The 15792-nt window shown below is 36.5% G+C and overlaps 2 protein-coding genes across 3 annotated transcripts; one reads left to right on the forward strand and one right to left on the reverse strand.

The window, feature by feature from the left end:
• Positions 1-6493: 6493 nt before the first annotated feature.
• On the reverse strand, positions 6494-8255 carry LOC134751886 (vacuolar protein sorting-associated protein 26B-like). 2 transcript variants are annotated; one of them, XM_063687432.1, is made up of 2 exons: positions 6836-8255; positions 6494-6781 (listed from the first exon to the last, which is right to left on the reverse strand). In XM_063687432.1, exons 1-2 carry the CDS (start codon positions 8093-8095, stop codon positions 6701-6703), a joined length of 1341 nt encoding a protein of 446 aa, XP_063543502.1. In that variant the 5' UTR covers positions 8096-8255; the 3' UTR covers positions 6494-6700. The 2 variants fall into 2 exon arrangements, with proteins under 2 accessions (XP_063543502.1, XP_063543501.1); XM_063687431.1 differs by having other exon boundaries at positions 6494-8255.
• Positions 8256-8650: 395 nt separating this feature from the next.
• On the forward strand, positions 8651-15529 carry LOC134751722 (mitochondrial import receptor subunit TOM20 homolog). Its single transcript, XM_063687166.1, has 4 exons — positions 8651-8881; positions 10072-10175; positions 11469-11573; positions 13292-15529. Exons 1-4 carry the CDS (start codon positions 8755-8757, stop codon positions 13421-13423), a joined length of 468 nt encoding a protein of 155 aa, XP_063543236.1. The 5' UTR covers positions 8651-8754; the 3' UTR covers positions 13424-15529.
• The last annotated feature ends 263 nt before the right edge of the window (positions 15530-15792 follow it).

Consider the following 15792-nt stretch of genomic DNA (forward strand, 5'->3'; position numbering starts at 1 on the left):
TTAAATGATGTTGAATGTTGTGATGTTTACTTTAGTTAAGTTTAGAATAGCAAAATTTAATATAGATTAGAATGTATAAATTAGATTAATATAATAATTATTCTTAATGTAATGGGTTGATACCTAAATAAATAACATTTTTTTTATGTAGTTCTGAACGCACAAGTTGAGTCGATGCAATTTCAAAACGCATCGTCAGAATCGTATTATCGTAAAAAAATGAGTGATTCGAGTGAGGAAGATGATCTAACGTGATCTAACGCCTGTGGATGTTGCACTTTCCTCGCTATAGTGAGGGGAAAAGTTTTGTGTTACACACGGGTGCAAATGTATTTTACTTCTCGTGTTGAAACACTTGCTACGCTACTATTTTAGAACCACTCGCTTCGCTCGTGGTTCAACTATAGAATCCTTTCGCTTACTCGTGTTTCAATTCGACACTCGCGGGTAAAATACAACTTTGCACCCTTGTATAACAAATAACTATTATTCAATAATGGTTTCCCCCATGCATTTGTAGTTAGTATTGGTTTATTGTCAATTTGGTGTAGACTAGGTATTATATTACCTACAAATAAAAGTAACTTAAAAACTGCCCAACCAACAAAAGACGCTGGTTGGTTTGGTCCCAGGTCCCAGCTCTGGACACTGGAGCCATCGGTCACCTTTTCTTTCGTATATAACATCTAATACCAGTTTATAATCATAATTTGCCATAATCAACCATTAGCTATAAAATTCCTGCACTTAGCTGATAGGCGTTATCTAAAAACAACCGGCCAATTGAGAGTCGGACTCGCGCACGAAGGGTTCCATACCATTACGCAAAAAACGGCAAAAAAATCACGTTTGTTGTATGAGAGCCCCACTTAGATATTTATTTTATTTTGTTTTTAGTATTTGTTGTTATAGCGGCAACAGAAATACATCATCTGTGAAAATTTCAACTGTCTAGTTACCACGGTTCATGTGATGTGATACAGCCTGGTGACAGACGGACAGTGGCGTCTTAGTAATATGGTTCCGTTTTTACCCTTTGGTTTGGAACCCTATAATAAAATGACACATAGTGGGCGGGTCGCATAATCGTTACCTACATGGAATTACGAGCGTATACTGATAACAACTAATAAACTTTACGAGTCGAATAGGCGGTGATTTTTTTTTACTATAGGGGAAGCCCGGGCAATGCGCATAATGCGGATAAGAAGAATAATCGATTTATCTAAAAATCGGTAATAGATGGCACTTGCCACCATAATTCGGCATGCGGTCGGCGACGCCATGACAGTTTGACCAAAACAATGTAAGCGCTCGTTTGTTGTGAGGAGAAAAAAAAAGAATTTGTACTGTTACGTTACGATTTTCGCAAAGGTTTGTGCATCAACTTTTTTACTATGTATGTAGTGTATAATTATAAGTTTTATTTGTTCATTGGCATATTTATTTAAGTATAATTTGTGATAGTAGTTTTTTTCATAATTTACAAATAACATTTTAATTTTGTTCATTGATCTAATATCGGTATTATGGGCAAAACGAATATGGGCAAGACGGATAATTATTACAGACTGTTTTATTATAGATGTTTTTCAAATGGATTTCAATTACAAAATGAAGCGTGAGAGGGTATTGTGGTCAGAAAAATTGTTAGAGCGAGAGGTAAAATCAGTAAAAGAAGAAAAATTATCAAAAAAAATTCTGCCGCAAAAAAGTTTGGGATCCCATTTATTATTTAACAACCCTTAAAAACAGGAAGTGTCTTGAATGCCAAAATTGGGCATATGAAAATTGCACATCATAAGCAGTTGTAGGTACCTACTTTTGTGACGAATGCCAAGACTGATTGTGTTATTTTTAATTTATCGTTTTTGCCCTAGCGGTATATCCGTTTTGCCCGACCCCTACGGGCAAAAAGGATATAAGACACTTTTTGATTCTAGTGGATTTAATAGAAGAAATTGTTTGTTTTTATTTTTTTTATAGCTGTTTCCAAAGTTTATGAAACAACGTACAAACTGAAAGTAAAAATAGTTATATTTATTACATATTTGTATTTTATTTTGTCACTTTCCCTTAACATATGCGTTTTGCCCGGGCCTCCCCTAAATATATTTTTGATATGTTGAAGCTTATGCTTATGTTGCTGACTGTACTTTAAAAAGTTAATTACGGGATGATTCTAACGAGACTAAGGACAAGGACCGGTACGGTGCAGACGGTCTGCAGCTTGTATGAGAACTGCACGCCGACGTTGCAGTTCCCATACATATTGCAGTCGGGTTGCACTAGTTGCAGTCCGTCTGTATCGGTATCGGCCCTAAGTCATTAAAGTTCCATTGTTTTATCACAATAGCCTTTGGCACAGAATAAGTAATAGTATTATCATATAGAACGGCCACGCACCGCCCCGCCCCGATTCGAATTAGCTCGGCCTGCGACCTACGATCGATATCGTGGTACCTTTTAACTGTTTTCAGTAAAAAGTGAAGGTAAGATTCGTTCATCACAATATATATGAAAAAAATAACGAAATTCATATATATATTACATTTTATTAACAATATGATATAATCGACATGCGCTCTTAATCTCATTACAAAAAAAGAATAATCCTTTTATACAATAAGACACTAAAACCAAAACAATAAGATATACATATAACAGAATATGTTTTACATAACATGGACTTTTCCCCTAATTTACATTATAATAAACAGTGTTCAGAAATACGGTGAGCCATCTTGCATCTATGTATTAACAGTTAAAGATCAAAATTACTTTTAAACAATGACTATTTCCACACTAAGTGCATCATGATAGTTGTAGATGGCGCTACTAAGATGTTTCAAGTATAGAAATAAAAGCGCAACGCAGTTTTATTTAACTCTTAAAGATATCACTAGATGGCGTTGCTATATTTATATGCCCGTGATCTCTATGTGGCGCTATAATTAAGAACGTTACTTTCTACGGATATTAACAGATTTTATAAAATACTTGCCGTTGGTTTTATAGAAGAAATCTTTTAACGAATTCTACGTATTATATTATAGATTAGGCAAAACATAGATCGCGATGGCTCGCAGTTTTTGCTATACACTGACAATGAATAACTATGGCGGGCCGCCAGGCAATGTTAAAATGATAAAAGTTTCCAATATCCAAGTCAAAAGCAAAGCTGAAATAAAAATGGAGCCACATTTAAAATAATATACAAATTATACAATTTTGACGCCATGACAGGCCCGCATTTTTTAAAACCTAAATTACTAATATTTTCATAATTATACAATTTTTTGTATACTTTTTACAGACAATAAGTCTTTTAGATTCATTTCTATCTTGTCGCTGAGGTTACTAAATCGTTAATATTATTTTTAAACCCACTTTTTTTACTAAAAACGGATACAACTAAATAAAAGATTAACAGTCTCCATAAAAAATCGTATTCTTGTTGCGGATGACGTAAATTGTTACGACAGTTGTAATCATACAATAATGACAATAGTATGGACATTCTCAATCTTTATTATTTACTTATCTTTGATGTTAGTTTCATAAAGTGGCTTAAGCTTCGTTGTGGAGCGGCGCAGAAAGGGCATCACTCGAGAGCACAAAAAAGGGACACTGTAACGGAAATTTCCAAACAAAGTGCCCTATTTTCATTGCTCTTGTGTACAGTTTGATTTTCGACTCAATTGGTAGCGTACAATTGATTGATATAAATTGATGTTAAAGGCAAACGATGCAATCATGTTACAATAAAAATATTGTTTATATAAAATCACTATACGGTGAAAAAAATACACTTTGATTTCTATACGAGGGTAAATCTAGGAATATAGCCCAAAATGGGCCAATTGTGTGTTTACTATCAAAAGGGCGCCGTTACTGCCACAGAAGCAAAGAAGAGAATTAGAAGTTGACCCTATAGGTAATAAAGAGTGTATTCAGATGATTTTGAAGAACTTGTATATTTAGCTAATTCCTTTCGGATCTATTTGGATGCAACCGGGATTATATAAAGATAGATAAATGCAGAAAAAAACTAGGAGGCTTAAATATCCTTTAGGCTATTTCCTAGATTCCCCCCAAGTTCCTAAAATTCATGTGAGACACATCTATCTACATATTCACGCGTGTTATTACTTTACAGGCACAATCCAGTAATTGTGACGCTGTCAGGCAGAAGGTACCGCTTCAGTCGTGAATCCTTATTACCCTTCGCTTAGCGCCTTTGCTAGGGGTAAACATAAAGATGCAATTAAAAAAAGGATTTTTTGACAGGTGCCTTTTGCCTGAAAACGTCACATTAGTTGAAGCAGTTATTAATCACAGTATCACTCACATTATGTGAGATATAATAGCAGTGGCGGGGCGCGCATAGAACTCGATTTTAACTGGTTTACCTAATTAAAGGGAGGTATCAAAGGCATGCCAAATATGCTCCCACTTGCACAAAAATTGTGTTTGACGCACCACCACTGTTCAGTAGTGACAATTAAACATTTAAAAAGCTATTCTACCTGAAAATACCTGATAATATAAAGTAATACTTGAATAGCATTAGTACTAGTGAGATTTCATCTCATTCACACATACTAAAACTCGCAGAGAACAAAAGTGTCAATACTTTAGAGTCTGTTTGGAAAGAAAGGAGGCTTGGAATGTATGGGGCCCAAATTGGGCCGCCCAATACATTCCACTACTCTTCACTTTCCGAACAGATACTATCAATCATTTAAAAAAACAAATGTAAAATGTGTATTTTTGAAAAGGGACCTTACTATGGCAAGCTTGACTTGACTTGTGGCCTCCTTTTTTAAATAGATCACAATATTTTTCTAAAAAATTATAAATATAATTATTAACTCTTTTGTTCTATAACTTTTTTTAATAGCTTATGGCATATATTCTCTAACTATGACACTATTTGATCATTATTATAGTGCCAAATATGATCCAGTCAAGTCATATATACAAAATGTTATATGTATAGTGAAAAAAATGTATTGCTTAAAATATAACTGAATGGCGACTTTGATAATTAAAATTAAGCTTATAATGCAGTGAATAGCTTTTTAGATAACATATTCTTTCAAAACAACTTTAAATATATAACTGTATGATAACTCTAGATAATACAATTAGTTTCAATACCTAGTCATTGTATTAAATATTTTTCTTTGAACAGAACTTGATTAGGTATTTGTTATTAAATTTTCTGACATATTTGACCAAAATGAATGTTATCAGTGGTGTATAGAAAAATGCATTTCTTTACATCAAATTAGTAACTAGTAACATTTACCCCCCTTTTTATATACAATCTTTCAAATTTCCAGTCTTTTCCATAGTTGTTGACTTGTTTTGTTACTTATATGCAATTTAGCAAAACTACAGCAACATATACCATACTATATACTCAACCTAGCTATCCCTGGCATTACTGATACTGACGGTCTACTGTGAAACACGAAACTTCGTTATCTGCTTCTCTATCACTCTTGCATATTTGAATGAGAGGCAGATAACAAAATTTCGATTTTCGTGTCTCACGGAAGGCCCTCCGAGGACTTATATGTTGCGGCCCAAGGCCTCATAGCTAGATTTTATGTAGAAAAGGTTGAGTATGTCTGACTTAACACTGTCCCTTTTTAATTTTTATAAACCTTAAATTTCAATTTCACTCAGGAACTACATTATGAATGTGTTGAATACCTATTTCATTTTAACAACAGATGGCTTTTACTAGTTTTACTTTACATAGAATATAAAGGTGCTTCTAGACGGGCTATACCTTTTCTGAAATGATTGGCTGCAACAAAGTGGCTGACAACATTGCCGGCATTTGCAGCCAGACTATGCAACATACAATAATATTTTAAGTATGGCCGGCTATTATGGCCACGCATTTTAATGGCCGCATACAGGTTGCCGGTATGATCGCAAGTGTAAACTGTAAAGACAAAAGCACAGGGCCATAGTGTTGCAGATATATTGACAAGATGTATATTTTCCATCCACATGCTGAATTAAAATATTTTATTGTAATGCAGCATCGGGCTGGGACATTGGCGACCCGTCTACAGGCTTCTTAATATAACTTCTGTAAAAGCTACATCTTTCACTCTAACATTGGCTAGAGCAAGGCAACATTGCAAGCTGGCAATTATTGCCAGCAACGGAAATATTGCTTTAACAGTCATTATGAAACTAATCTGTAGGTTGATTTTCAAGTTTATATCCATCAAAAATATCACTCGTAACTTGTAAGTTTAGAATGACATAGTCTGTAAAATAAAGATTGAATTTGTTCGGTAGGAACCTTATTTGTTATTCAAAAACTGAAATTGAAGAATACAGTCTGGCAAAAAAGAGTAGAAATTAAAAAGTGGCAACACTGTAGTGTCGTCCCTTTCAAATTAATCTAAGAAAAACGGGACGACACTACAGTGTTGCCACTTTTTAATTTCTACTCTGTTTTGCTACACTATATGTTTCTTTTTCAAATTAAATTTCACTTGTGAACTTAACAGTGAAGTTTCATTCATAAAAATCACAGTTTAAATTAAAAATTTTGAAAGATACAAACTCAAAACTCGATTTTGAACCTTTATACAATTGTTTTCAAGTACGAAAACATACAGTTCATCTCGTCATCAACAGTAAGGTTGACGGCGCAAGTGCATATCGGCTATTGACTCGGCTCAGCCTCCACACTTTCTGACCGGGTTACACTCACTGGTTTCTCCGCTATCTGGGGCTTCTCGGCAATCTGCGGCTTTTCTGCTACTTGAGGCTTTTCTGCTACTTGAGGCCTTTCCGCTACTTGAGGCCTTTCCGCTGCTCGAGGCTTTTCCATTACCACTGGCTTCTCAGTGACTTCAGGCTTTTCAGCCGCAGCAGGCTTTTGTTTTTCTGAATTTTCAATTTTTTCAGCCTGGTTATTCTCAATTTGTGCATTGGACATTTTGTTAATTATCACCTCAGTTTTATCCTCCTCCATTTCAGAGGTTTTGTGGTCTTCGTCAACAAGAGGAGGGCCTTGTTGATGGTTCTCTTGGTGTAGTGGGGAGATCGCTCGTCCCACATAGTCGGAATTAGCTGCACTTTGCTGCCTTTGAGACGGGGCCTCAGAGGGATGTGTCAGAGTTTGTGTCTGTGGATGATGAGGATTATGTAACAGCAATCTCGATTTATCACTCTTTCTCCATAGAGTCACCTCCTGTTGTTTGAAGTAGCGGCGATCTTCAGTATCCATCAGTACTAGATTTAGGTAGTACCTGACAGAAAACTTGTTATTGATGTCCCTCATTGTCGGGGTCAAATCATATCCCGCCAAGAACACTCTTATAGGTATGCTTTCACCTCTCACTGGAGCCCCATCCATTATCTCATATTTTGCAACGGTTTCATTCTCCGTAAATGTATTTGGTCCTGATCCAGTCGTCTCACGTTTGATAATAGATATCTCCATATGTTTTATCTTGATACGGACTAGCAAAAAGTATATTTTACCAACTATCACATCTTTGAGGTGGTACTTTGATTTGTTGTATTCAAACTCTATGTGGAGGCAGTCTTCAATACCCACCTCCATTTTTATGGAGTTTAGTACGTCAGGGTAGCTGCAGAGCGTGTGTACAGCGATGTCCACCTCTTTTACGATGTCGGTTAAGCGGCGGACGATGGTAGCGCGTAGGAAGTACCTCAGTCTGACGTTAGCGCCTGTGTACACCTCATAGGGCTTCTCTACGTTCGCAAATTCAAATGGATACGACGTATGTTGTAGTAGATCTCCAGGCCGAGCCAATTCCTTCACTAGCGATATGAATTCATGATGGTTACCTCTGTCGTAGAACAATTCGATCTGCCCTATTAGTTCGACCTTGATTCCTTGATGCTCGAGCTTCGACCCCGGCTTCCGCAGCGTAACGTTCACCCGCCCCGACACAGTTTCGCCGTCATAATACAACAGTAATTTCTCCTTTTTGCCGTCATCCGTTTTCACCTCCGCTACCTTCCGCTTGTCAGCATCGTCGAATACGATCTCTATATCCGCGGTTTGTCCGAATCCGAAAAAACTCATTTTCACACTGAACTGTTACGTGAACTCCAGGAAACTTTTTACGCTATTGTCGACAAGAATAATCACGTTTTGTTTAAGAAAAACATTGAAAAACGGCGATGAAACGCCCGCGAATCCGTAGTGGCGATTGAAGGTTGAAGCAAAGATGGCGACTAATTTCATGTCGGCTGTCGGCCGAGAGGTTATTAAATGAAATAAATAGTAGAAACTCACCAACTAGACATCTCTGGATCTCACACGCATATTTCTTGCAAGGGTCGGCCGGCATATATGATAATAATTAGTACATTAGAAGGAAAATTTCAAGAAAATGGGATATTTTATCATGTGTACATTTGACAAATTTTACAGTGGCAACCTTAGAAAATAAATACTGCGTTCAAGATTTAATAATTAAAAGTAATAAATTCAGAAAATTAGACTTTAATAGATTTATTTTCAATATAAAATTCACATTGTTCATTTAATATATTTATCCCTTACATAAAATCGTGATATTTGTATTTTGTATTTTAAATTTCGTGAATGCTTTTCACTCATTTCACTGTCAATGCTGCCAACATGAGTCCTTTTTGCTAATAAATGGCGGACCACAAAATTTTGTAACAAAAGCGAGCCGATATTTCTGTGAATAAATCGTTACGAAATAAAATATAACAATGGAGTTGACTCGCACTACACTTGGAATTGCAGTGGGCATTGCCGGGACTCTGTTCCTGGGGTATTGTGTATATTTCGACCAACAACGTCGCAAGGACCCTCTTTTCAAAAAAAAGCTCAGAGAACGTGAGTGCATTATAGTTTTTTGTGTTTAGAAAACATTCTCATGCTCTATTTGAGTCCAATATCGTGCAAGTATGACGATATTCTATGTAAATCACATGCTGCTTGCGCACTTCATTCATTTTCCACTGTCAGTGATTGATTTATTTCTGAATAACCTATAAACCCAGTGACCGTTGCGCACTTGTATTTATTTTCGCTTCAATAAGCGCATAAATGTATGTACAGATGCGCTGAGGGAGCGCATGTGCAAGTAATTAGGCCAAATATTGTGTAACATGCAGTAATGACATTGGTTCGTGATAATCGTGATCGCCGTGATCGAAGTTCATTGGAAACAGACTCTAAAGTCTTGCATCTTTTTAGGTGCTTTTACACTGTTTCTTCGACAAATATAGGCATTTTTAACCTGTATAAATGTCTACATAGGGTTCAATATTTTTTTGCGTTTCAAGCACTAGAACAGTCACCACTCACCATGATTTCTATTTTCAGAGAGTGAGTTGGATATAGATTCATCAGCTGACTTCTTTCTAGCTAGACCTCCATTGTTTATAAAATAACATCTGTTCAAAACAGTCTAGTACATGGCCCAACATAAGGTTATTTCCAGAGCTTGCACTATGAGCGTTTTGCCTCCCGTGGCAAAAAAACTGTAATTGATTTTGTACTATCAACTGTATCTATGAATATAGTTGTTACTTTTTAGGGTTCCATACTTCAAAAGGAAAAAACTGAACCCTTATAGGATCACTCGTGCGTCTGTCTGTCTGTCACAGCCTATTTTTCTAATAGTTTTTGGCATATTTTATCCCATAAAAATGATTACAAACTGATTTATCCATAAATTTAAAAATATTTGTCATAATAGTCATTTTGCATAATATTCATTTGGCAGAATTTTCTAAGTGGTTTAGGGTTTCCTGCTGAAATAATATTATGAAAAAAGAAATTCTGCAAAGTAATATTATGCGAAAAGCAGTATGCGAAAGGTAATTCTGCCAAAAGACATTTCTGCCAAGTAACATTATGCAATACAAAAATATGTCAAAAAAAATTCTGCAACACAATAGGGAACCGTCTGAATACTATCGAATTCGATGGCAGGCCGCACGCTTTTTTGCCACTAAAATCATCATGACCTTCCCTATGTTGTGTTGACAATGGTTATATATTGCTTATTATAATTGCAGGCAGACAGAATGCCCGCAAGAACGCGTCACGCTCAAACGCAATGGGCGGGCCCCTGCCTGACATGAGCGACCATGAGGCTATGCAGCGGTTCTTCCTGCAACAGGTATGAAAAAATATCTTATATTAAGGCATTTTTATTTTAACTTGTGGGCATTTTCACTTAAAAGTACCGTTTACTTTTTTTCGAAAATCCATAAATTTTTGCCTTATTTTAACTCAGAATCACGAGGACACCGATTTAAAAAGAAAAAAATATGTCCCCAAAATAATAAAATAATGAGTTTTGTAACGCATTTTCAGTTTTCACATACATTTTGTATGGACCGTTTGTTACAAAACTGACACACAAAATTTTTATGAAAAACTGGGGCCAATTTTTTTCTTTGTCTCATTCAATAGTAGTTGTGATTCTGAGTCTCATCATCATTAATTTAAGAGCCTAGCTCTTGTCGGTGGAGCAATTTCCATGTATCTCTTTCCTGAGCCTTTCGTTTGACCGCCTGATTCTGAGTCTAAATAACCCAAAAGTTGATGGTGTTTTGAAAAAAGTAAATGGTACCATTTTTTCTGAAAACCCCCTTGTAAGTACTTTAAAGCGCGACTAAGTCGTGTATCAGTAACGTCTAACCATCACATTCCTGACAAAATGTATGGGATTTGACATTGACCGCCAGTTTTGTGACGATTGCTAACCGGCCGTTAATGGTACACAGTTAAGTGAAAATGCTCATTATTAGGTATGTTACAACCGATGCAACCTTCAAGAGAAAAAAAAGCGTATTTCCTATCTTAAAGGCCGGCAACGCACTTGCAACCCTCTGGTGTTGCAGGTGTACCTTTGAGAAAATGACCTATTGCAATCGATTTTCTAAATTGAGTAGCTAAAGCTATTATAAAGACCTTGAGTTGTTCATAATGCAAAATAATGAAAACATGTTCAGCTGATATAATTATATACATACACACAAACATACATACAAACTTTCACAATGATAGAAACAATAGGGTATTAGACTACTAGAAAATCAGTTATTTTTTTCGAACTGTCAAAACGATTTTGCTACTATGGAATTTACTTATATGAAACACTAGCATGTGACGTCACAATCAAATTACCTACTCTTTATACGGATTTTAAAATAGTATTGTATTGTAGTTCGGGCGATTTTCCGCAACTCGACGACTGGCGCCTATTTTGCGTGACTAATTTTTTAATAGTAATTTTAAAATAGTAATTGTGTCTAAAAAAATAACTGCTGTCTACGATACTCCAGTGCTTTATTTGATTTATTTCATGCATGGTGTAAAATAATTTATTTTAAATACAGTCAAATAGCCTATACCTAGGAATAAAATTAAGATTTGTCATTGAAATGCGTTTTGTGTGTGTCCACAGATCCAGTTGGGCGAGGAGCTCCTGGCGGCCGGAGACCTGGAGGCGGGAGTGGAGCACCTCGGCCAGGCCGTGGCCGTGTGCGGGCAGACACAGCAGCTGCTTAGTGTAAGTTTACTTCCCACCCAAAGTGTTAGTCCGCATCCAAAGGGTATCGGGACCCTATAACCAAAGATAGATATAACTCCGATTACGGATTATGATGCATCTATTACAGTCTAAGGAAAAAACGTGCCTCGAAAATCACGAAAATTTGATTCTCGATCAGATGGCGCCACTACCTTTGGCCTACTCTCGTATAGAGGGCGCTGACGGTTTCGTTTGTTATTTAACAATTTTAACGCATGAAAGAACATGGGTCAAAATAATAAAAATAATTAATAATTTAGCAATAGCTCAGATTTTTTGGTTAAGTATTTATAAATGTAATTAGCTATCGTATCTTTAATTAAGGAAACTGTAGGTTTAAAAATATTATCATGTATTTCTGCTTAACTGTAAATGTTTGTTTCTTAATAAACAATAAAAATAATTAATGTAAATAAAAAAATCATTTATCCATATTTAAATACATTTTATCGTATTTTTATAACTCTTCATTTTTTGTTTTAAAAGTGTCGATAGATGGCAGTGAATTTACTGTGGTTACAAAATTTACTATGACAGTACCACTCTATAATATTATATCCTCTTTGCTATTACTAAGACTCCGCTGTCCGTCCGAACGGCCCGGAGTGAAGTGAGTTGCTCTGCTACTCCTTCTGAAAGTTCCATAAGAGCAGAAAGCGCTATTATTGTTTGTCTTTGTCATAGAGTAACTTATACTAGAGCGGTACTGTCATAGTAAATTTTGTAACCCCAGTAAATTCACTGCCATCTGTCGACACACTTTAAAACTAAAAATAAATATTTATAAAAATACGATAAAATGTATTTAAATATGGATAAATGATTTTTTTTATTTGCATTAATTATTTTTATGATTTTGACCCATGTTCTTTCACTGATATGCGTTAAAATTGTTAAATAACAAACGAAACCGTCAACGCCATCTATATGACAGTAAGCCAAAGCTAGTAGCGCCCTCTGAACGAGAATCAAATTTTCTTGATTTTCGAGGCACGTTTTTTCCTTAGACTGTATCCATCTATTACGGAGTTATATCTATCTTTGGTCTTTGTCATAGTGTCACTTTTCCTAAAACTTTTTTCTAAAAAGTCCCAAGTGACGTAGAAGTTTTTTGTGGCCCACCGTTTTCATGGTGGGTAACAATGAACCCGACTAAATTACGTAGGTTGTTTTTGGTATGTTGTCAGCAATGTTAAATTAAAACGTGTTTTTAGGGTTCCGTACCCATAGGGTAAAAACGGGACCCTATTACTAAGACTCTGCTGTCCGTCTGTCCGTCCGTCTGTCTGTCTGTCCGTCTGTCTGTCTGTCACCAGGCTGTATCTCATTAAGCGTGATAGCTAGACAGTTGAAATTTTCACATATGATGAATTTCTGTTGCCGCTATAACAACAAATACTAAAAACAGTATAATATAAATATTTAAATGGGGCTCCCATACAACAAACGTGATTTTTTTGCCTTTTTTTTCGTAATGGTAACGAAGGGTTCCTCGTGCGCGAGTCCGACTCGCACTTGGCCGGTTTTTTTGTTGCATTGCGTATGTTCTGTCCCTCACGGCACATAGCACATAGCACATCTATGTAATGAGTCTATGAGTGAAACTCATAATGGCATGCATTGGAAGCTCCCGCACCCCGCATGCGGGGCCTATCGACCAATGAAACAGCCTTAACGTTTATCCATCATGTTTCCAGGTGCTCCAACAAACCATGCCAGCCCCGATCTTCCACCTGCTCCTGAAGAAGCTCCCCGAAGTCTCAGAGCGACTCCGGGCCTCCATGAAGGCTAGCGGAGGCAATGTGCTGCAAGAGGAAGATGTTGAATAAGCAGAGGCCTAGACAATGTTGATTTGCACTTGCGGGACGTTCCATACGAAGACAAAATAGTGACCCTTTCACCGCCACAGTCGGATATTGCTGACAAAGTTTACAGTAAAATTAACCTTAATGTTCCTAAAAGTTAACTATGCCGTGTTACCTAATAGTCATGGCGGTCAAAAGGTTAAACTAGTTTTTGTACTCTTTCTTGCTGCTAGTCAGAGAGGTTTAGTGACATAAAAAGGGTGGTTAGGCCGGATACCGGATATCCGGCCGCCGGGTCCGCCGAATATCCGGTATCCGGCTAAAAGTTAAAACGGAGGAAATTAGATTTTGCGCGCGCGCATAGTTTTGGTGCCGGTTGCAACTTGTTTCTAGTTATAGGCATTTGTTGATAGACAGGTAAACTAAATTACTAAATTCTCACACATTGCGCATTGAATAGCGGCACGTTACAGTTTTCGTAGTAAGTATAAATTCATAAATATCGTGCTTAATTACTATCCGGTATCCGGCCGGAAAGTAAAAATATGGCCGGATACCGGATATCCGTTGCATCTCTAGTTCACACAATGACATGTTATGATGTCACAAATCAAATGTGTTTTGATTATTTCATTCACACCAGTTGTGATGAAATTGTGATCTGACTAATACAAAGGAGAAACAAAGCGGCAAATGATTATGACGGTGATGATGTTGATGAAGTAATACATGAATTGTATCGTATATATTGTATATACAGAACGCAACCCTGCATAAACTTGAAATAAGTTCGTTATATCAATGCATATAGGTTCATTTTACAATAACAATTTAAAAATGTCGTCTATACGTGACAGTGTCGCCTATAAACGACAATGTGTCTTTTTAAATCAAAAGGTACCACTTTGTCGCTTGCCATAAGTCCGCTCTGACAGGTTATTCGTATAAAGATACTAGCAAATTTCGTCCTTATGGTAAGCGACAATGTGGTACCTTTTGATTGAAAACGTCACAATGTATTTGTTATTTCTTCCGCAAGTGCAAATAAAGACTCGAAAACATTAAATGACTGAACATTTTCTCAATCCCTTTCCCTAGTCGAACGAACAGAGTTCTATGGCATATTGTATCCCATACAACATAGAACCTTGTCACTTCGAAACGCGACAGCCTAATCGTATTATTTGTTCCATTACGTATTGGGCTGTTCTATTTTAATGTACAATTGGTACTAATGATGATCCATCTGTCCAATATCTTGGTCGAATGTGTATTTTGTCTCACATTTTGCAAATGAGAGAGTGAGACGCACTCATTTTGGACAAAGAAATTAGACAGGGTGGTAATGGTAACCCTATCAAAGAAGGTAAGAGTATTGTTCAAATACTACTTCATGTAACTTTTCTTTATAGCATGTAGTCTTAATTTTAGTGATTATTGATACAATACTTTGTCTTTTGATTTCTTAATAATTTATACGAATCATGCTTTATTTTTTAATGTCATGTCACCTGAAATAATAAATTATTCTTAATTTTTTAATGCAGTATTGCCGCGTGGTGTTAACCATTTAACCGTCTTGCCGGCTTTTCTGATGCCTACTTATTATAGTCTGCATCTTCTAAAATGGTTTTTACGCCTGAGACGGTAATCTGTTAAACAAAAGCCATTGTTCCATTTCTACGAGCGGTCGGCCATTGTGTCTGACAATGGCACGCGCTCAGACTCAATGGCACACTATGGCCGACCGCTCGCAGAAAAGGAACAATGGCTTTTGTTTAACAGATTACCGTAGGCGTAAAAAATCGGCGGAGGAAAGTACACGTACTGCTCGTCTAATAGTAATCGGACGACATAGCCTAGGGACACTTGGCGACATCAGCGGTGTATGCGCGTTACCATTTCCTACATTTGTTTTACCTGTTCAAGTTTTTTTTAAAGTGACATGTTTATTTGAATTTGAAATCTGTCCAATGAGTATTGGCTGTGACTGTGATAGTTCACAAATATAATATCCGCCGTTTTTCGACATCGTGACGAGTTGTTATTGTTTTAGATTTTGTTCGCAACTGGTAAGGATGCTTGTGAGTTTTGATTGAGATTTTATTGTGAATAAAAGTATTGTAAAAATGTTCTGCTTTTATTTGAGTTTTTATGCCTTTTAACCTTTGTCAGCTATAGGGTTAAGAGTCCCCGGCAAGCGCGGCCGAAACGCACCTTCCCATCCAAACGTAGTTCCGCTCTCATTTTAAAACTACGTGTTGGATTGTAATGAAACTTTGCACATACAATAACATGAGGTATATTTAGGTCTGAAATTACTTTATATAGCTCCAGTTTCTATGGTATCTGAAGCTACATAAACTAATTACAGACATAGATATACCTTATCC

This window comes from Cydia strobilella, chromosome 23 (genome assembly GCF_947568885.1).
Source record: "Cydia strobilella chromosome 23, ilCydStro3.1, whole genome shotgun sequence".
Classification (NCBI taxonomy): Eukaryota; Metazoa; Arthropoda; class Insecta; order Lepidoptera; family Tortricidae; genus Cydia; species Cydia strobilella.